At 43.1% G+C, this 22239-nt stretch overlaps 1 protein-coding gene across 2 annotated transcripts in view; it reads right to left on the reverse strand.

The window, feature by feature from the left end:
• AFG2A (AAA ATPase AFG2A) overlaps positions 1–22239 on the reverse strand; it is a 407705-nt gene that overhangs the window by 262877 nt on the left and 122589 nt on the right. For both annotated transcript variants that reach the window (XM_075615740.1, XM_075615729.1), the window contains exon 14: positions 15550–15676. In XM_075615740.1, coding sequence (XP_075471855.1) covers positions 15550–15676 — 127 coding nt within the window. The remainder of the gene's footprint in view (positions 1–15549; positions 15677–22239) is intronic.

The raw sequence follows: 22239 nt of genomic DNA on the forward strand, positions 1-22239 counted from the left end.
ATATATTATACACCCACACACACCCACACCTATGTGTGTGTGTGTGTGTGTGTATTTGTGTATACATATATATATATATATATACATATATACACACAAACACACACACATACATACATACATACATACATATATATATATATATATATATATATATATATATATATATATATATATATATATATATATATATATATATATATATATATACACACACACACACACACACACACACACACACACACACACGGCTATATGGGGTATCTTCCATCATGAATAAAGCAGAAAGTAATATATATAATTTTTATAGTAAGTAAAAGTATATATATATATGTATATATATATATACACACACACACACACACACACACACACACACACACACACACACACACTCCAAGTTATGGTGGGTGAAAAAGGCAACAAGAAACCTCCACCGTATTGCATATAGCAAATAAAAAGATCACTTGTGAGCACATTCACACGTCTTAGGCAGGTCTGCAACCCTGTCTTTCACCATTATCCCCAGCATACAGTGTTTCCACTTGCTGCAGTGGAAGCACTGTACTGTATGCTGGGGATAATGGTGAAGACAGGGTTGCAGACCTGCTTAAGACGTGTGAATGTGCTCACAAGTGAGATATATATATATAAAATATATACGTTTTCACCCACCATAACTTAAAATGTATATGGTAAACCTACCCAGCCTAGAAATATTGCAAAGCAAGTATAAATCAACCTTAGGCCCAGGACATAGTGCACTCAGCATCGCTGAGGCGGACTGAGCCGCGCTGAACAGATGCACAAAGCCCCTGCATCTGTTATTAGCGCGGCTATAGTTTCTCCCTCCGCATGCGCGCTGATGCGTGCTGAGGAGGAGAAACTCTTCCGAGAGCGGCAAACTGAAATTTGCTGCTCGGGGAAGCGGAGGAGCGGTCACGTGACCGCTCCCATCCAATGGGGCTGCAGCCGGTTCCCTACAGAGCAGCCATTGTTACTACAGAGCAATGCGACCAGACAGAAGGCAGTGTGTGTTGTGTGTCCCACACACCAGAGATAGCAAGCATGCACCGCCACCAGGGTGAGGGGGGGGGGGGACTGCTCATTACCGGCTTCTCACCAGACCGAGTCCGGCCATGGCAGTAGACAGATGAGAAGACGCCATACAGGAGTCATCCTCCCCTACCTTGAATCGGACCAGGGCCTGTGTGTGTGAAAAACGGGCTGGGGCTGGTACAGGGGGGGGTGTGTGAAAAACTGGCTGGGGCTGGTGCAGGAAGGGGGGTGTGAAAAACGGGCTGGTGCTGGTGCAGGGGGGGTGAGTGAAAAACGGGCTGGTGCTGGTGCAGGGGGGTGGGTGTGAAAAACGGGCTGGTGCTGGTACAGGGGGGGGGGTGTGAAAAACTGGCTGGGGCTGGTGCAGGAAGGGGGGTGTGAAAAACGGGCTGGTGCTGGTGCAGGGGGGGTGAGTGAAAAACGGGCTGGTGCTGGTGCAGGGGGGTGGGTGTGAAAAACGGGCTGGTGCTGGTGCAGGGGGGGGTGTGAAAAACGGGCTGGTGCTGGTGCATGGGGGGGTGTGAAAAACGGGCTGGTGCTGGTGCAGGGGGGGGTGAGTGAAAAACGGGCTGGTGCTGGTGCAGGGGGGTGAGTGAAAAACGGGCTGGTGCTGGTGCAGGGGGGTGGATGTGAAAAACGGGCTGGGGCTGGTGCAGGGGGGGGGTGTGTGAAAAACGGGCTGGTGCTGGTGCAGGGGGGTGAGTGAAAAACGGGCTGGTGCTGGTGCAGGGGGGTGGATGTGAAAAACGGGCTGGGGCTGGTGCTGGTGCAGGGGTGGGTTTGAAAAACGGGCTGGTGCAGGGGTGGGTTTGAAAAACGGGCTGGTGCTGGTGCAGGGGGGGGGTGTGAAAAACGGGCTGGGACTGGTGCAGGGGGGGGGGTGTGAAAAACGGGCTGGTGCTGGTGCAGGGGGGTGAAAACGGGCTGGTGCTGGTGCAGGGGGGTGGGTGTGAAAAACAGGCTGGTGGGGGGGGGGGGGCAAACGGAGTGGTGTGGTGGGGGGAGAAGGGGTGGGGGGAGAGAGAGGCAGAAGGGAGAGAGGGGGGGAGAAGGGAGAGAGGGGGGGCAGAAGGGAGAGAGAGGGGGGGCAGAAGGGAGAGAGAGGGGGGGCAGAAGGGAGAGAGGGGGGGCAGAAGGGAGAAGGGGGGCAGAAGGGAGAGAGGGGGGGCAGAAGGGAGAGAGAGGTGGGGCAGAGCAGAAGGGAGAGAGGGGGGGCAGAAGGAAGAGAGATGGGGGGCAGAAGGGAGAGAGAGGGGGGGCAGAAGGGAGAGAGAGGGGGCAGAAGGGAGAGAGGGGGGGCAGAAGGGAGAGAGAGGGGGGGCAGAAGGGATAGAGAGGGGGGGGCAGAAGGAAGAGAGAGGGGGGCAGAAGGGAGAAGGGGGGCAGAAGGGAGAGGGGGGGGCAGAAGGGAGAGAGAGGGGGGGCAGAAGGGAGAGAGAGGGGGGGCAGAAGGGAGAGAGATGGGGGGCAGAAGGGAGAGAGAGGGGGGGCAGAAGGGAGAGAGGGGGGCAAAGGGAGTGAGAGGAGGGGTGGGAGGGGGGGTGGGGGGAGAGGGAGAGGGAGGGGGGAGGTATGAGGAGGGGAACCGGAGACGGGCCGGGGGGTGAGGAGGGGAACCGGAGACACCGGGCAGGGTCAGGTGGGGACCGGAAGGATTGTATGTACGTACAGCATAGCACCAAACACCCAGAAATGAATGTGCGTGTGTGCGTCTGTGCGTGCGTGCGTGCGTGCGTGCGTGTGCGTCTGTGCACGCGTGTGAATATATTTATCAAAGTTGCACAATAAATAATTTATTCTCACAACAGGTCTTTTTTTTTTTAATTTTTAAAATATTAAAATATATATTATATAATATACACACACACACACACACACACACACACACACACACACACACACACACACACGTTCCCCAGTGACACACAAACACACTGACAGCTACCAAGTGACAAACACACACAGTGATACCCGCCTCCCAAGCGCGCTTGCTGTCTCCTCTGTCAGGACAGCAAAAAGCTCCTGGTAGCGCGAGCGTCAGCAAGCGAGAGCGAGCAGCAGCACCTAAGCGCTTACTATATCCGAGGCCTAATACTGATGATACCCATCAAGGTTGAAACATGTCTGAGTGGTTGACTTGTTAGTCCCATGCTGTGCTTAAAAGCTGTGTGAACAACGATGCATCTGCTTAAATGGACTCCATGTGTATGGATATTCCAAACAAAAGGTAACCCTGTGTGCTCATTTGCATGTCATTACCCAGAATCCCTTGCTGCAGTGGGAGCACTGTATGCTGGCTGATAATGGTTGAAAGGCAGGGTTGCAGACCTGTCTAAGACAAGTGATATTCTTTATTGGGTGTGTATATGTGTGTGTGTGTGTGTGTGTATATGTGTGTGTGTGTGTGTGTATATGTGTATGCATATGTGTGTGTGTGTATGCATATGTGTGTGTGTGTGTGTATGCATATGTGTATGCATGTGTGTGTGTGTGTGTGTGTGTGTGTGTGTGTGTGTGTGTGTGTGTGTGTGTGTGTGTGTGTGTGTGTGTGTGTGTGTGTGTGTGTGTGTGTGTGTGTGTGTGTGTTTTAAACAGCTTGTACAATGAAGCCCTGATTTAAGAAAAGAAAAAGAAAAACAAGACACAAAGAGGGCAGACAAGCTAAAGTGACAGCAGGATTTCATCATTACAAGATCACTGCTGGAGGTCGAAAAGATAAATGCCATTGTGGACAAATTGCAGTGGGCCAAAGGAAGGAAGGAAGGAATTAAGGGAGTGTTTTCTAAGAACAAGGATGATAAGGGCATGCTGCAAGGAAGATGTAAATACCAGAAGCAATTAAGTCATTTACAGAGGAACTATTTACGCAACATCTAACATACTTGCTCGTGCCAATATGAAATATTTAACTATTACAACTGTGAACGAAATGTTACTTTGGGACAATGAGATCTTTTAAAAGTCTGATAATGTGGAATAGATAAGTACTGCCTTGTACCGGAAATCCCTACAAATATTATTATTATTATTCAGACAAATTCAGGAAATCAATACTGATATAACTAAATATTTCGCAGAGGTTTTACTTTTCTTCTTACAAATATGTATATCTTTATTTATATTTTGTGCCCACACTGTACTCAGCACTTTACAAAGCATGTTACACAAAATGAAAGTAGAAATAACTATTATTTCAAATCAGAGGCAATGACAGTCATGTATTACATAAACATGAAACATAAAAATAAATATATAGTAAGAGTTTCAGTAGATACCCTAAAAATGTTTGTTAAAAGGTTGATGTTAAGATAAAATGCATTCATATTTGAATATCATTTTTAAGGCATATATTTATTGAAACATCACATAATTACATTAAAGAATGTGGGTAACCTATTATAAGACTACAATGCAGTATCCCTCATAGATGTTATTAAAAAGAAAATGGTCTGAAACAGACACACATCACTGTGATTCTGTGTAAGTTAACATTTCTATAGATCATACACAAAACCATTGTAATGTATGTATCGGACATCCATTCTTCACTGAAATTATACCATTATCTACAATCCATCCAGTATTCCCACAGTTGAGCTTACCTTTCCTTTAAATGCTGCAAAACTCAAGATATTGTGTTGTACACACACGCGCGCGCACACACACACACACACACACACACACACACACACACACACACACACACACACACACACACACACACACAATATTGGGGCTAATATAAAACAGCTATTTAATGCACAATAAAAGAATGGTTTTGCTGCATTTTGATGAACACCACAATTACACTTATTTCTCTTGCAAAATATCCATAAATTCTCATTACTTTCCATATTCACTGTAGTTAAATCACTCATTTTGGCTAAACATTAATGTCAAACGTCTTGGCTGGCCTTTCTGTGCAGTGAAAATGTCCCACGCCATGTGAGCCAATAGGAAGCCACAAGGGATGACGCCATGGCTGCCTATTGGCCCGCAACAGACACCCCCTTCCAAGGTAAGCATCTTGGGGAGCAGGGGGTCCCCAGTGCTGAAATTAACGCAGTTGAGCTCCAGAGACCCTCTGCTTCAAACCCGTTTTACAAACGTGTCACCAGGAGTGCCTCTTTAACCTCACTGTGAGCAGTGGGAAATATCCCAGAATGACTTCATTGTAACTCAAATCAATATCTTCAAATCTCTGTACCCGTCTTCCCTCAGTTAGGAATGAGGGCCGAATGAAATAAGTGTATACATTAAATTGCATGGTATTTGCTTTTAGTCCCCTATTGCTTATGCCCTAAATGTGTACCAAAAAAAAATGGTTTTTTTAAATGGAAAAGAAAATATTACATGCTTTTGTTCTCGGCAAATGAAATATACTTTCATGGCCCCTTTAAATGCTTACTATATGATAATATGGGGCACATGCATGCACATGTTACTTATCGTACCTGTTCTGGCGTTTACTCCCACTGGCTTGAATGGGCGTTTACGTGAGAACGCTGGGCGCGATAACCCGTACAATGCGCTTTGATGCACGTGCCCCTCCCTAGGAGTACTACCTCTTTCAGCTCCTGTGCTTTGCTTAAAACTAATATTTAGGGCCAGGATGCACCTTCAAACTTACCCTAGGGAAAGCTGAAAATAATTACACTCGGCATTATAAATACTTCGAGCTCTAGTTTCCATCCTCACAACAAGACAATTCAGTAATGCAAGCTTTGACATTTGGCCAATGAGGCATTTACATCAAAAATACTTCCTCCTGCCATAAACGGATCTAATTTAGATTAAAGTATGACAGCAGGGACATGAGCTATCTGGGATGACACTGAACACACAACCAGATATCATTAAACAAGAGAGAGATGGATGCTTTTACCCCTATGGAGAAAGCTGAATGAAATGGGGAAGGGTTGTGGCTGAGTCCAAAGGAGAAATGTAATTGTTTGCGCCCAGTTACCTTGGTGTTTGTTTTCTCCACACTCTGTTGACTCCGGATCTCAAGGGCTTTGTCTGGGAAGCAGCCAGTCGTTGTACAGCGCTGTCCTTCATCAATCTCTATCACTGATTCCACTATACTCTCATATCAATGTTTATCTACAGCATCAGGCTAATGTGCTGAACACTGGAGGGGTAATGACAAAAAGGATGGGATTTAAGGCAATTTATTTAGGCAACTTTTAAAGGGTAATTTTTTTACCATCACAGTTTCTGTTAAAATGGCCAACTAGTATATCTGACCGAGAGAACGACCCGCACACTATACCTCCAAACCTCTGTTGCTGCCAGAGAGGCCATTAATGTATTATTGCAAGGAAAACAACGGCAGAATAAGAGTTAAACTGCTATTATGTCGTTCCATCAAGACGAAACTGCACAGAAGCAAAGTCTGTACCTGTTTGTAAAGAAAAACACAGAAAAAGCAAACTTGTTTTTTGTTATTTTTATTATTTCTTCCTCTTAGTTATACACATACGTATATCATGAAGGGGCGATTTTACTATCCCAAAAAACCTACAAAATGCAATCGGGTAACTTGCACGTGTATAGTTCCCTTTCTACTATGGGGCCTCCAGTTTATACAGCCTTGTAAACAGTGTTGCTGCTGTGTACTTTACAGCCTTCAATCTCATTTACAGATCAGGCTGGAATGACGTCTGCTAAGCAGCCATAGTGCACATGATAAACCGCTTCAGTTATTGGCTGGCCTGGGAAATAACCAAAATAGAAAATGGTAGCGGAACACAACAAAAACGGGTTGTGAGGCGTAATGTTATAGAGATGGCAAAAAAATGTAATTGACCAAATTATACATACAGCGGCAGGCAAAAATCTCCCCTGTGGGAAATAGCTTTCAGCACCTGCACAGACTGGACCAGTATCTTGAATTACTGAAGATGTCAATACTCAGTACCCAGAGCGTAATAAAAACAACTATTTGCAATTATAGAGTTCTGAACATCAACAGACTTATTTGGCCTTCTCCAAGCAAAGCCTTGCAGCAGTTTGCTGTTTATACTATTTCCAAAAAGTTTACTGATCGCCAGAACATTGTTGTTCAGGTCCAACAGTTTTGATTATTTAATAGTGCTGTGGGTGGATACTGCTGTTATACAGTAAATATAAATACAGTACAACACTGACATAGTTGGAATCAATACTGAAACTTTTAAAAGACGTCAATTGAAATCCGATTTAAAATTGCAATGGCTCAAGTCCTGACAGCTTGTACTGTAATGAGAGAGGCTGAACTTTCCAAACCTTGCCAACACACATCTCCCGGTAATAGTATAAACAGAATGCGCCATGCTCTCTCTGTAGGGTGGCATGTATATGAGAGGGTTGTATGTGCTGAGCGGATATGTCTAAGTGTAATTTCATAAAAATGAACAAGGGGTCTTCCTACAGCTGAATGTAATAAGAGCTCTGTATGGACTGGTGCCATGTTTAATATTTCAGGTTTAATCCAGTGCAATTTCACCCACATCATCCATGTACATATTTTCATTTAACACTGTCTCTTTGTCCTGTCCCTGAAGAGGCTTGGATCCATGTATGCTGAACATTGTTCGGACAAAGTAACCACCCGGCTTAACAACTGGGAAATACCTCCCCCACCCCATATATTTTGACAGCATTGCAGTCAGCTGATATAAAAAACAGACCAACCATTCTGCATGGTACATACACTAGGAAGAGGGAAAAGTTGAGTGATGCAACTATTGTGATTCACACTTTGATATGTTTTAACTAATATAACTACACATAATATTCTGTGGCTCTCTCCAACATGTTTTACTCTTTGTTTGGTGTTCAAAAAGTCTGTTATGTCTGTGTTGACGTGAACCTCCATGGCCAAAAAGCTCCATCAAATGGAATAAGGTTGATTAACGGGCGTACCTAAGGGAAATAATCATGGAGGTTATTCTTTGTGTGTGTGTGTGTGTATTTGGTACATCTACTGCAACATAAACTGGTGTATTTAATGAAGCAAAGCAGTGCTCCATTGAAGCAAATATGTTGAACAAGTTGGAGTTGAGAAAGCCAACAAATCTCTACATTGCCATAAATCTTCTCCCAGAAAGTGGCAGTGTGCTTCCCCTGTCACCACCGGCTTTTATTATACCTGGGCCTGGAGGCTGCAACCACTGATTTACTACTTTCCTTTAAAGCTCTGATAATCAGGCAGTAAAAAAAAAAAAAATCGCTGTTGAACACCTGGGAAATATTTATTAGCTGCACTCCAGGGAAAAAAACAACCCTATTTCAAGAGCACTGTAATGCGTTTCCGTGCAAGTAGAGACCCAACTATAGTGATGACGGGGAACTAGAAATGAACACACAAAACCATCTATGTTCTATTGCACTGCTGGCGTAATGCTGAAATTGTGACTGACCACTCATTTTAATTGTTTTCATCTTACTCCACTGATAATATAATAGTAATCATTAAAATGACTACCAGCAGGCCTATTGATAGTGGCGAGCCCGGCATGCCCGGTGAAATCCAACCACATTCCAAGCATGGGACTCTTGATTTACTGTTGATTGGCCTACCGGCCCAACAGTGCTAAGTCAGTGCAAAACAAATGCAAAATCTAGTAATAATTAAATTACTTTATCTTCAGAACCGGGAAACTCCCCACACAGCGTGATAGAGTCATTTCAAAGAAACAAAAATTGCTATACTCCATATGGGTAGGTTTTAGGTGCCAGTGTAAAAATCCTCATGTTACTGGCATGATCGTTTAACCTTATCCTATATATGACGAACCAGGCGTGGTATTACATTTGTCTGGACTAAGCAATGGAGTAACGATAGGCTCCCCTTCCGTAAGCATTAGCAGGTTTTTCTCTAAAATATCAGCAACATCAGGTATCCACTTGCGCAGGTCATAGTGTCTCTATTTGATGCTGCGTGACAATGGGCCTTGGATGCCTTGCACCGCCACAGATTGTTTAGATATTGTGCAGCCTAGAACAATACATACTGATAAAAGCCATTCTGAACATCTAGCAACCCTGAAATTCACAGTTCTTCAAATGTTAACAAGAGATTTACAATAAAACATTTTTTTTCCTAAAGAACTAAAGACCCGTTCCTTTATTTTTAAAGGACAATAAGAAAAAGTATACTCAGCAGTCTGAGCATGTGCTTCACAGGATCCCCCAGTCTGTCTCACTCCACGCTGGAAGATTCCAAGCATAAGCAGGTAAATAGAAGCATTAAAAAAGAGCAGAGGCTCCATTTACCGGCATGAAGGAGGGGAAGGGCCTTGGAGGGGGGGCTCAGGCATTGAGTCTGTGGGCACGTAGTCTGGGCAGCATGTAAAGGAGGAACAGGGGGGGGGGGTTATGGGCGTTTACGGTTAGGGAACTGGGACAGGGGGAGCACAGTTTTTGGTGAATGTGCAATCCCACCCCTCCATTCTTTTAGAGCAATTTTATTGTGTTATGTCGGCTATTGTTATTCTCTGTTTAAGCCTGTTGTTAAGTTGTAGGAGAAACACGGTGGGTGGAACTGCCGTGCCAGCCAGAACGGAAATGCTGCAGCAATGAGGGCATGCACTTGCCAAAAAGGAAAAAAAAGATGGCCAAGAGGAGCAAGCCGTACGGCCAGGCCTGCTCAGCCAAGAGAAAGAGGGGCGGGTAGAAGCGCCACACAGGTGGGGTGGCGCTGCTCAGTCACAAGCAAAGAGTGATGGGTGCTAAACACCAACAGTTGGGCCTAGGCACCCGCATGGGTTTGGTAGGTGCCGAAATTTTTTACACCTTATTAGTTTCCCACATTGAGGACTGGAAGGCAATTTTGTCTGGTATTTTGTTAATTAAGCAGTGACATGTTTGACTCTATGACATTGCTGCACCCTTATTTGGGAAATAGGGGCAGAATGTGGGAGTTCTCAGCCTAGGCCATGTACAGGGTTATGAGTCCGGTTTCGGAGGAGTGCATCAGCGCATACCAATCCTTTATCATTTTTTCCTTCTTGCCAAATGTAACCTTCTCAACCAAATTTCCTGTACATGGCACAGATCTGATGACACATATTACAGTGAGATGTAATTTGTTACGTATTTTTCCCATATCTACTGTTATTCCTCCATTCTCCAAATCCCTTACATTACAAAAGCAAGCGGAGCAAAATAGGGAATACATTGACGCGAAGAGGCGCGTACTGAAAATGCTTCTGTTAGCATTCATAGAAATAGCCTGCTAATCACCATTGCTATTTTACAAATACACTACACATTTCTCTCCCGTTTAGGATTATAAAAGTTTTTTTTGTTTTTTTTTTAAATCTATTTACAATAAATAGGAACAATGACCTGGCAGTATCAGAAAACCAAGCTGATTTTGCTTTTTATATTTTGTAAAAAAAAAAAAAAATATATATATATTTTATTTCATTCTTCAAAATGAAAAATAAATAAATGGCACTTGGATGCAGCCTTTTTTTTTTTTTTGCTTGACGCAAACTTGCCACGTTTGGAGACAGACGCCTCCCTTTTGTGCCACGTACTTTAATCATTTAGAATTAAGTATCATCTGCACAAACAGGGAATTATTTCACACACTACAAATGTACTAAATATCTATACCCAGTCATAATAAGAACCTGCTGCCGTGGAACACCCAATTCTGCTGCTCTGAGAGTAGTTATGACTACTGGTTGAAGCTAGTGCAAGTGGAATGCTGGTGACATGTATACAGTTTGATGACATACCAAGATATATTAATACAGTAAGTGTTAATAATAACAATGTAGGTGCCACATCATTACACACAGACATATAGAAGCCTAGGAAAGTCTGCACGATGCACAAACCTGCTCAAATAGTTATTGGTCACTTTTTTCCGTAGCATTTAATAATAGATCATAATAACTTTATTTATATAGGGACTTATAATGGGACTCGGAGCACATCACGGTTACAAAAAGAGAAAAAGAAGAAAACATTTAAGGTTATAAAAGAGACCAAACACAAGGAAAGATACAACACAGGATGGGACAGTACTGTAGTTGTTAAATGAGGAGAGGATCTGGTTCATTAATGAAATGCCTGGGTAAACTCGTAGGTCTTGGGCCTGTTTTATAGATTTGCAGAGAGGGGGCCTCTCGAACTGTATGAGGCAGATTGTTTTAAAGAGTGGGAGCAGCGTGGCTAAAAGCTTGTACCCAAAAGGAAGTTAAGGAGATTCTGGGAACTGTTAGGAGACCTTCATCTGCAGATCGAAGTGAGCGAATGGGAGCGTAGGGAAATAGAAGCTCTTCTGCCCATATTTGACACTATTTCTCTACTTTGAAATACAGATTAAACAGATCAGCCAGTGACGGCAGAAACTACATAACATTTTTACATTAAGATTATCTTCAAGGACTTGGATTGGAAGGTGACCGATTTCTCCATCATTTTCTCTGAATTAATTTCTTAACTACATACCAATTCGTATGACAAGGTTATCATTACGTTGTTCATTGACACTCCCATCCCTCGTACTCAAATCTTCATCTGACCTTTTGCCATTTCAGGGGAATCCCCTGATTTCAGGAAGCTGGCTGCAGAATATTGCAGGTAACTGCAGTGATGGATGCGTTGCTGGCTCTCACATTCAGGTGTTTTGCTGTATGTCAAAGTCGCACTGGTTTACGCAAGTAATCCAACCTTGGCCTGCTTCCACACTTCAAGGCGTTGCCACCTGCTGTCAGCTGCTCAGAAGTAACGCAAACTATTTACCAAGGCAGGCACCATTTCTCCTAATGATAATGCATATAAAAGGACACTGGTGGTGTTCATAACAGCAACAAATGTTTTTAAAACTATATCAAATCAAGCAATTAAGTACACTTATGCGCCCCCCTATCCGGGTGTACAGGCAATGTCACCTGATGAAAGGTCGAGCCATGGACCTGAAACATTGTCTGTACTCCCTGATTGTTCCCGAATAAACACAAGATTCGGAAGTAAACTGTTATGGACTTATTTCGAAATACTGCTCATACTGTATTTAAAAATGCAGTTCCACTTACAGGGCCAAAGTGAAGTAATGGCAGTAATACAATATCTAGGTGATTAACACGTTTAAATAATTAAATATGTTTGAAAATCTAGATATTTTTTTTGATTGATGTTTATAAGTGAGCACCTAACGCGCGCCATTTAGAAAATGCGCTCGATGATAAGGGAGAAACAAGGCAAACGCAGGCTTTAAACCCCACCGGAAACTTCAGGTTACAATGTTTATAGTGACTGGCAAAATAAACTTAAAACGGTATTTACAAATACTTACAGTTGTCCATTTTAAGGCATCAATCACCAAGTTCTAACCTATTAAACATCTCTGCCATTGGTTCAATTTGGTCCTGTGTGACTGTACATTCAAATATTAGAAACATGAACATTGTCAACAGATAATTAGGTCTGCGTAGTCTACTTTCTCTGTGTACTGTCAAATATTAGACTATTCCCCCCTCCCCCCGCCTCCCCCCCTGCACTATGAACACTTCTTTTTGCCTTTATATTACTATTTTATTGTTTTACTTTGGTTGCATAAACCACTATATATCTAAAAATCTGAAAGCTTTCATCAAGGGGATAATAGAAGAAAATGAGGCATCGAGATCAGGGGTATTTTTTTTTTTTTACGCCATAAGCAGAATAATGATAATTTCTGTCAGCTATAAACATAGTCCATGTCACACTGGCCACAACAATAACATATCATAGTATCATTTAGACTATCACTGCCTTCTCATAGGATGCACGGGTGCTGATGCTTTGCATTCGTTTTGCCACCAGAAGACTTTATTAAATAGATCCCACTTACGTTTTTAAGAGACCCAATATGAAAATGACACTATTACTTTGATTCATCACCCCCCTGAGGGTGTCATACATGGACAAAGGAGCTTCTGACATATAGGGGCCTCAGTATGGTAAGACGCAAACAGTAGTCCCATCGTGTAATTTATACACAAATACCATGAATCCTCTTTTTAGAGTCCCCAGCAAATTAATGCATTGCTGTCCCCTCAAAAAGTTATTTACCTTACTTAAGTGATAAGTTTCTAATTTTATTTTTTTTTGTTAAATACAAGAGGGATGGGGTGGGGGGTGGAGAGCTTTTCCTTTTATTCCTGCATCCTAGAAATCTTTCATGATCCTGTCACACAAATGTTTATTTTAATGAAGACACTCCAGCCCTACGAGATCACAGCGAGTGACAGCTCCTAAGAAAATATAAACTCCCATCTGTCTGGCATTGAATGAGATCCTTTGTGCTGTGGTGTCCTTTCTGCTGCTATTCTGTGCTGTGAGGAGGCTCCTGAAGCTTGATGGAACTCAGGCTCCCCCATCCATCTTTAGACAATGGCCCCGGCTGACATCACTGCATTGCATTCATCTTCATTTGTCCAATCACATCCTGTCATTCTTATGTAAATCGGACACTTGAGGATGCATCTTTTCTGCACTCCATGATAAGGTGGAGAAAGGCTGTCAAAGGCCCCGGGGGTGCCATCACAGACGGCAGACCCTGCCTTTATTCGGTGCCTTGTGCTTTGCATCCCAGCTAATGCGTCTGACATTTACATCCAGTTCAATGGGAGACAAAGTAATCCCATTTCTCAGCTATGTCCCACTTCCCCGCACTGAAGCAATCAGCCAGTTCCCTGTAGATATGACACTGTCCCTAACTTCTTTGTCTTTTTAGCATTGGAAATAACCCCACTAAATGCAGGAGGATGCATGCAACACATTGTAGGTATTTGCAGCCACTATGGAAAAGATGAAGATGAGATTGTCGGCTCACAGATAACTTGGCCCACCTTTGGTTATAAGACCTATATCATGGGAATGTCAAAAATGTGTGGGAGACAGAATGGGTGATACCATTTTGGCCAAGCTCAATGTCAGTGTGACCTTGGCTACAGCGTTGGGTTTTTTTTTCTTTAATATTTAGATACATTTAGCTGTAATGTTTGATTTGTACAAAAATGTAGAAATGTATCAGTTCTTCCTAAATAATAATAATAATAATAATAATAATAATAATAATAAAAGGTACATATTCAGTGAAACCATAACGTTACCATCATAAACACACCTGTGTGAACAGTTTCTGCATGTTTTTATACATGAACACGCACGTAACATGAGGAGATGCAGACATGTTTAATTTCTCCACCTATAAAGGGGTTAAAATACTATGTAAGATTCTTGCTTTCCTTGAATCGCTTCACCCAATTCTGTGCCAATGAAAACACAGGCAAATCAAAACAAATAAAGGGAAGTATAATGAAGTTGTGAAACGATTCCTAAAACGAGTGCTGATATATGGTAGCTGGCATATTGTATATGTCAGAGGCATAGTAATACAATGTTTATTATCAAAAAGAAAAGGACACATCGGTCCATTCAGATACAAGATGGATCAACCGTTGAAATATTTTTTTTCCAAATGCCAAAACACTCTTTATACAAAACAAATACTGCACTTGGCATCAGGAACATTTTAACAAAACATTCTTGGGACCATTTGAGTGATTGGGGGCATTATCTCATTTGTTTACACCATTTTTCACTTAGTTAAATGCTACTGTATAAGAGACCAAACATATTTCACTGTGTAAATCACAATACACTTGTTTTATACACATACAATATTTTGGAACGGTAGAACTAGGGAAATGTTGCATGCATATAAAAGTACGTGATAAAATCAAATAAAAAACACACCTACGTTTAGAAAGGCCCAGGCATGTAAGACGCACATGTTAACATGCACTTAAGCGTATACAAAAATATGCACACAGGTGTTTGTATTGTGAAGCACAAATCGGAGGATTGCATAAAGAAAATCTACTGCATTTAACTAATTCAAGGCAAATACCTTCCACCCAAACAGGAGACAAGAGAGGAAGAAAAACTGTCAATATGAAGGGTTAAACTTGTATTGTCTGAAACTAGCTCTTGCCAATCAAATGCTAAAATACATCAAAATGATTTTAAAGTTCAGATGCAACTTTTAAAGCCGCTATACAAACAGCTTGACTCAAAGATACATTGCAGTCCCTACAAAACTCATCTGAGCCCTATTTTGTGTATCTTGGTGTCGCTTTACTGAGATACCAAGTCCAAAAAGTCCCAGATGGATGGATTCAAGTAACTGCCAAAAAGCAAAATCAGTTGTTACCGAAAACAAGCAAGCTAAAAAAAAAGGGAAAAAAAACCCACCAATAATTCCTTCATCTGTAGACATTTATAAAAAAAAAGGGCTAGGCCCGGGGAACACGCCTGGATCATTATCTGATCCTAGCTCAAAATGAAATGTTTTCTGCGTGGAAGATACTGCTGCTTTCATCCAAAAATAAATGGCTGTTTTCCTTTGTAAGTAAGTGCAGCGTGTAGTGTGGTGTCTTTCTTTCTTTTAAAGAGTTTTCACATGTTTTTTTTATTTTATTTTACTATACCACAAAATCTTACCTTGTCTATCAGGTCGGGGCGATTTGTCGCTGCCAAAATCACAACATCCTTAAGTTGCTCTATGCCATCCATTTCTGTCAACAACTGAGCTAACACACGATCCGCTACATTTCCAGCTCCGGAAGAACTACAGAAAAGAAAAAACAAGGAAAAACAAGGATTATGTCAAAAGTAGGCCTTTCTTATGTTAATATTTGTCATTTGGTCGTATTAATACAGTGAAAGTCTTCCTTCCGGAGGCTGCTTCACAGATAGAGCACTAGCTTTCACTGCCATGAACAATAAAAGGGACTGGCTAAGGTTACCTATTGTGCTCCTTTCTTCATCATTATTATTCTATACACACACCATCATAATAAAACATTGTCCGCATGTACAGTAATGTCTGGCTTAGAATGGGGTGAGCGTTCCATGATACGGGTAGCCCTGTCCCCTGATTATTAAAAGGCACAGAACTGTTAAATAATTAGGGGAATAGTCTCGGTGCCCTCTTGTCATACATCTGTGTTCCAAAAATAGTAACAGAGATCATATAATAATAGCATTTAAAATGTAGGCATGGAAATGTAAAAAAATTTTTTTAGCTTTAGCATTATATTTCTACTAATAGCACAGTGAGTGCATATCTAAGCCATGTACTAAAAAATAAAGGGTTTTAACCGTAACATCATTTCCAAAATATACTAAAAAATGTAGTGTGTGCATGGACATTGTTTAAAGTTAAGGGCAAAAGAAGCTCAGAGGAAATCCTTTGAGTCTGCTCTAGTGATCCTTTTGTCATTTACATTTCTGACAGGAGGTCTGGAAAGTTTGCTGCTAAATAGATATCCAAGAGGTTTTCATCAGACAAACCTAGAGAATCCCAGTTTAAAGCAGGATGTGTTTGTGACATGGTGATCCAGTGTAGATAGAAAGGCAGGAAGCTGGGGTTTGTGATCCTGTCTCATTCCAGTGAAGCATGGAATGCTAAGCAGCTCTTAGCAGGAGGCTAAGAATGATGATGTTATAAGTTAAAGCAGTGGCATCTCTTACTAGACAACTATAAATTAGGTTGTTGATTAAGTTATACTGTTTGGGAAATATCTGAAGCATGACAGCCTGAACTTTGGCAAAGATAAACTCTAGACCCTTGCATATTTCTTCGCTAAGGATGCATGTAAATGAATTCCAGGAACCTAAATACCAATCTCTTGAAATTTCTGATACAACGAAAGATTTATCTGTAACAAATTCCGTTAACAGGCAAACCACAAGCCACGCACAGTCACTGGCCAAAATCGTATAGGTTTGTTAGTGAGGAAAACGAAGAAAAGCAGGACACTAATTACAAATGGAGAAGACATAGTGTAGTGGTTTGATTCTAGTCTTAGTCACCGAAACCAGCAGGCGTGCAAACTGGTGGGCGAAAGATTTTCCAAGGGGGGCGCGGCGGTTGCAGAGGCCCTGCACTCTTCCCCAGGGCATTTAAATTAAATGCCTGGGGTTTGCGTCAGGCCTCTGAAACTTCCCTTACCTTGTCTTTGGCATCAAATGACGCTGGGGGGTCATTTGACGCCAAAGGCAAGGTAAGGAGGAGGGCGCGAGGAGGGCGCGAGCAGGGGGGGGGGGGGGAGAAGCAGAGGGAAAAGTAAAAATATCACTTGTGAGCACATTCACGTCTCACACGGGTCTGCAACCCTCATTTTAGGCATGACACTGGATCTTCCTGTGCCTTAAGTCAGCACTGCGCAAACTTTATCAGCTGCGGCCCCCTTCCTGAGAGCTGCAGCCTTCGTGCCCCCCCCCCTCCCCCGAAGGCACGGCTTCAAATGACATTGCGGGTCACGTCACGTGACCCCACCACATCATTTGACGCACGTTGCCATGGCAACGTGTGACGTCACATGACCCGCGACTGGCGACGCCGAAGACCCGGCTGCCAGTAGGTAAGTGAGGTTACAGAGACCTCATGTCTCCCCCGGCATTAAATTAAATGCCTGGGGGAAGAGCGCGGGGCCTCTGTAACAGCCCGCACCCCCCTGCAAATTCTCTCGTCCCCACGCCCCCCAGTTTGCGCACCGCTGCCTTAAGTTACTACATGTATTATGTCTAACATCATTGATAATGTCTCACCCGATCTCTTCCTAAAATGTGCTCATTGCGCAGAAGAAGTGGCTGAATCAGCGCACATGGAATTTAAATGTCAAGGCCTCTGTAATTGCAAAGGCGCAATATCAAACACAAATGACTATTACTACCATCATGGACAACATCTGGTTGATGGAACAATAATATATTTTGCATATCATGCTCTGGGAGTCTCCTTGACAAACAAGGCTAGAATGTGTGAAAGTGATCTGATCTACCCCTTAATAATCAGAGAATATCATGGCAAAGTTGTGATCCAAACCAAGAGAGAGGTTTTGTGACCAGCCTGGCTATTTGTCAGATCACTCCAATAAAGGGTGCTGCAGCTGTTCTGTGGCTATACAGATGATGTCAGTTCCCAATTCCCCTCTTCCCACGCGTTTCACAACCTCTATATTCACAAATTAAAAAGATAACGAACGCAAGCAAACAAAATGCTAGGAATCTGTGACGCATGAGAAGTCTGACATCCGTTGTTTGGATCTGTACTTGCTGTGCCAGGAACTCTAGACAAGCCATGCTGGGTGTGAAACTATGGAAAACAGAGCTTTTGGGGCTTACTGTGATAATGTACAAGAATGCAGACAGATATTTATAGAGATATCTCCGCCAGCTGCTGGAAAACTGCGTCAGCAACATGGGCTCCAAAATGTTGTAACTTCACAAATGCTGTGTGCTCAGCCAGGTGACACACAAACACGCAATCCTTCATTTTCAAAAACATATAAAGCATGGACTCCTCCACCTGCAAAGGGGTTAAGTAAATGTGACTCCCATCAAAATAGTCTAGAAACATGATCCCAAGGCACACATAGGAAAGATTAATCAAAGAACGTTATGCGGCCGTCTCCTGGACCTTGGGTCAAAAAATAATAATAATAATACAAAAACTAGTCAGAGAAAAACATCCTACTGGTTATTTGATAAAGCTATTGCTGTTTTCCTGCACTTATTTTGCCCTAGTTCAGAAACTGGGAGATTCACAGTCCCTGGTTTATCTACCAAAGGCAGCACACCCACACTGAGCTTATTGCTGAGGTACAATCAGACATATGCTTATTAGCCAATATGCTTAAAAGAACAGATTTTCATGGCCAACAATCATGTTAGCCATACAATGCAGATGGTCATTAAGCATTGTCCAGAGATATAACAATGTTTTCCATCCTGTGTGCTGTAATGTTGATTTGCCAAGGTCCTTTGAACTATGTGCATCAGCTTGTGAACAAGGAAGATCAACATATGGATTTAAAGACCGCACATCACATTGTGAAAGGTGTTTATAAACATTGTGATACCACGTTGAAGATCACAAATACATTGTCCTTATTTCTAACCACTAATGATAAAGCCCTTTTTTGGTTCTGCTGTGCAATGCCCAATGCAATGAACCATTTGGCTCAAGTCCAGGGCAGCAGCAAGTGATGCCCTCCAAAACCAGACATGGGCACATTCCTATGTGACACCCAACCCTTACAGAAAGGCACAATGTGTGGACACCTGAGGCTCATTTGGTGCAGGTCTCTTGTGCCATCTGCTTAGACCCTAGAGACTCCCACTTCCCAGCAATGGGCTCCCTTCATTGTAGCCCCTTACTACGATCAGGATCCTTATTACAACTCCGAATTTTTGACAATTTTCTTTACCCTTCACCACTTAACTGTTTCCCTTAGCCTCTTCCCTTGCCCCCATCTATTCACCCTACCACACACCTCTCCTATGCATTATGCTCTCTCCCCTCCTCCACATTCTTCCCACCATTACCTACACCCTTTCCTCTCCAGAAACTCCCCACCGTTACCCTTTATCTCATTTTTGCTCAGTACAATCTTGGATTTGTAAGGCTTGGGTCCCGCTGCATCTGGCGGCGCATGCGCCCCTCGCCAGCTCCTTAGTTCCTCCCTAGTCGGCCCCAGTCCCTCCTCGCTGCCAGGCTTACTACACTGTGACGCGTCAGCCAGCAGGGGCTATAATAGGATTGTGAAACAGAGTGGCGACGCGTCACGTGGTGTGGCAGGGAGCCAATGAGGAAGGGAGATCGCTGGCACGGGGTGGATCCTTCCTCAATGCAGGACACACAGACACACACGGACACATGCCGCCCTCCCCATCATTGCCCCGCCCACCTGACCCATTTTGCCCCCCCCCCCCCCCGCGGCTAAAAACGGCTCCCTTTAGACCGCTGATCACGTTGAAGTGCCGTGCACGCATCACCAGGACACAAGGCAGGCGCGCCAGCGCGTACAGCGGGGCCTTAGCCTAAGAAAGCATCTTCCTCAAGTCAATAGAGAAGGTTTGACTTTGACCTGGTAGTTATAATGCAGTAACACACAGACAATTCAATGATATCAAGCTGTTTTTTAACACGGGTGTGCCACTTGTAATTAAGCACACCCCATTCACCGACATAAAAAGACATGTAAAACCCACCGCTGATAAATACCGCTTGCTTTCCTGTAATAATGAGACTTTTCGCCTGCTATCTTTCATTTGGAGTACATGCTGTAGCTTTCAGGCATTCATTTCATTTGAACATTTTTTGGACAATGCGCTTGTTAAATTGGTGCCAAACGTGCTGAAAAACACATTTTTTCCCCCCTCCGCTTCCTGATGTAATCATTATAAGGCCCCGGGTGTTGCAGGCCATTCCTGCCAGTGTCCAACATCTTCATATTTCACATTGAAAGGAATCTGGCACACAACAGTGGACATTATTTCTTTTGCACATTCTTCTAAAAAGCCAGCCAAGCTTTTTTTTTTTTTGTTACTTTTCACATCAATAATATTTAAAAGAATAACAGATGCAACATGTAACCCATTTTCTTCTTTGCAGTGTATCCCTTTGTTTTTTTCTTTTTAAACCACTTTAAACAACTCTGTGTCAACTGGTTAAAGTGGTAGCACTATGCACCGATCACATTCAGTTTTCCTCTCTGAAAACTCCCTGAAGTGAGCCCGCCATGTAACATAGAAAGAGCAGAACTTGATACTCTACTTCCGGATACTTGAAGTTTTAATGATGTATACTTGCTAAATAATCGATGTGTAATTCATGTTTGCTTTTAGGAATACTCTGAAAAATGGTTGTTCCAGAATTCGTTTATAACACCAGATTGAAGATGTATTCAAATTCCACAGGATCAAATCCTCCCTCCCCCCCCCCCCCCGCCAGGGCATGTTGTCCAAAAAAAAATAAGTAAACACAACAAATTAAAAATGAAATCAAATCAGCTTCAAATACGACCTCAAAATGAGGTTTCCGTAGAGAAATATCCAAACAAGGATAGGGTGAGGGTGCTACCAGGCCTGCAAATTAACACAGCCACACACAAAAGGCCTGTGCACAGCACAATCATATCCTCATGTTAAATTGTGAGGGATTGAAAACTCGATTATCAAACAGCCTACAAAAACATAACATTTATTAGATCCACTAAAATATATCACGTGACAGAAATAAATTAAGATTACAAAAAATGGCGAAAATATATATATATTTTTAAAAACCTCCTTAAAAGCGACTGCAATCAAGAAACACCATGTAGAGTCCAGAGTACTAGTTCCTGAAAACGCATTTAGGTGGCTAAAATCTGGTAATGTAGTCATCCTATACTAGATCGTAGCATCAATATCAATACCACACCACAATGAGGGGGTGTCTGGAGAAAAACAGATGGTATAAAGGGGCAAGCGAGAGGGGGGAGATTGTAAGGCTTTGTCTATAGTGAAAGCGAGCGCGAGCGCTACAGTGCTACTTGCCACACGCGAGCTGTCCTCTCAAGCGATGTGTGGACTATAGGTTTTTGGAAAGCGAGGGGTTGGGCACGGTCCTGACGTGGGGGGGCGTGTCAAGAAAGTGTCATGCACGAGAACACGTCTTTAGCAAATAATAAAATGCATAATGCTATACAATTTACAGAAGTATTCTGCAAACATATATATACACTGTCATGCATGAAAAAAATGCCTTGTTAAAAAAAAGGGGGGGGGAGTGTGAGTGGAGGAGAGAGAGAGGGTGAGTGTGAGGGGAGAAGAGAAATAGGGGGAGAGTGTGAAGAGAGAAGAGGGGGGGTGTAAGTGGGCAAAAGAGAGAGAGGGGAGAGTGTCTGGGGAGAAGGTCAGGGGAGAAGAGACAGGGGGAGTGTGAGAGGGAAGAAAAGAGAAAGTGTGAGGGGAGAAGAGAGAGGGGGAGAGTGGGGGAATGTGAGGGGAGAAGAGAGGGGAGAGTGTGAGGGGGGGAGAGTGCGAGGGGGAGAGTGTGAGTGTGAGAGGAGGGGGGAGAGGGTGAGGGCATATCCCGCCGATAGAGCAAGGTGCCAATATCTTGCTGCTGCTCGGAAGGGACATCCTGAGGGTGCAAAGTCAGCGAACAGCGTAATGGACCTCACAACGCCCCATTTGCTCAAAGACTTGACTTAGGATGGGTGATAGTAGGCAACGTGTGCATCGGCAAAGGGCACAAACCAGACTATGTTGACGCCCACAGAACAGTGGTAACGGAACCTGGACACACATCCCTCTCCAAACCACGTCTTGCCCATATCCAAGTGACAGGAAGGCCTA

This window comes from Ascaphus truei, chromosome 1 (genome assembly GCF_040206685.1).
Source record: "Ascaphus truei isolate aAscTru1 chromosome 1, aAscTru1.hap1, whole genome shotgun sequence".
Classification (NCBI taxonomy): domain Eukaryota; kingdom Metazoa; phylum Chordata; class Amphibia; order Anura; family Ascaphidae; genus Ascaphus; species Ascaphus truei.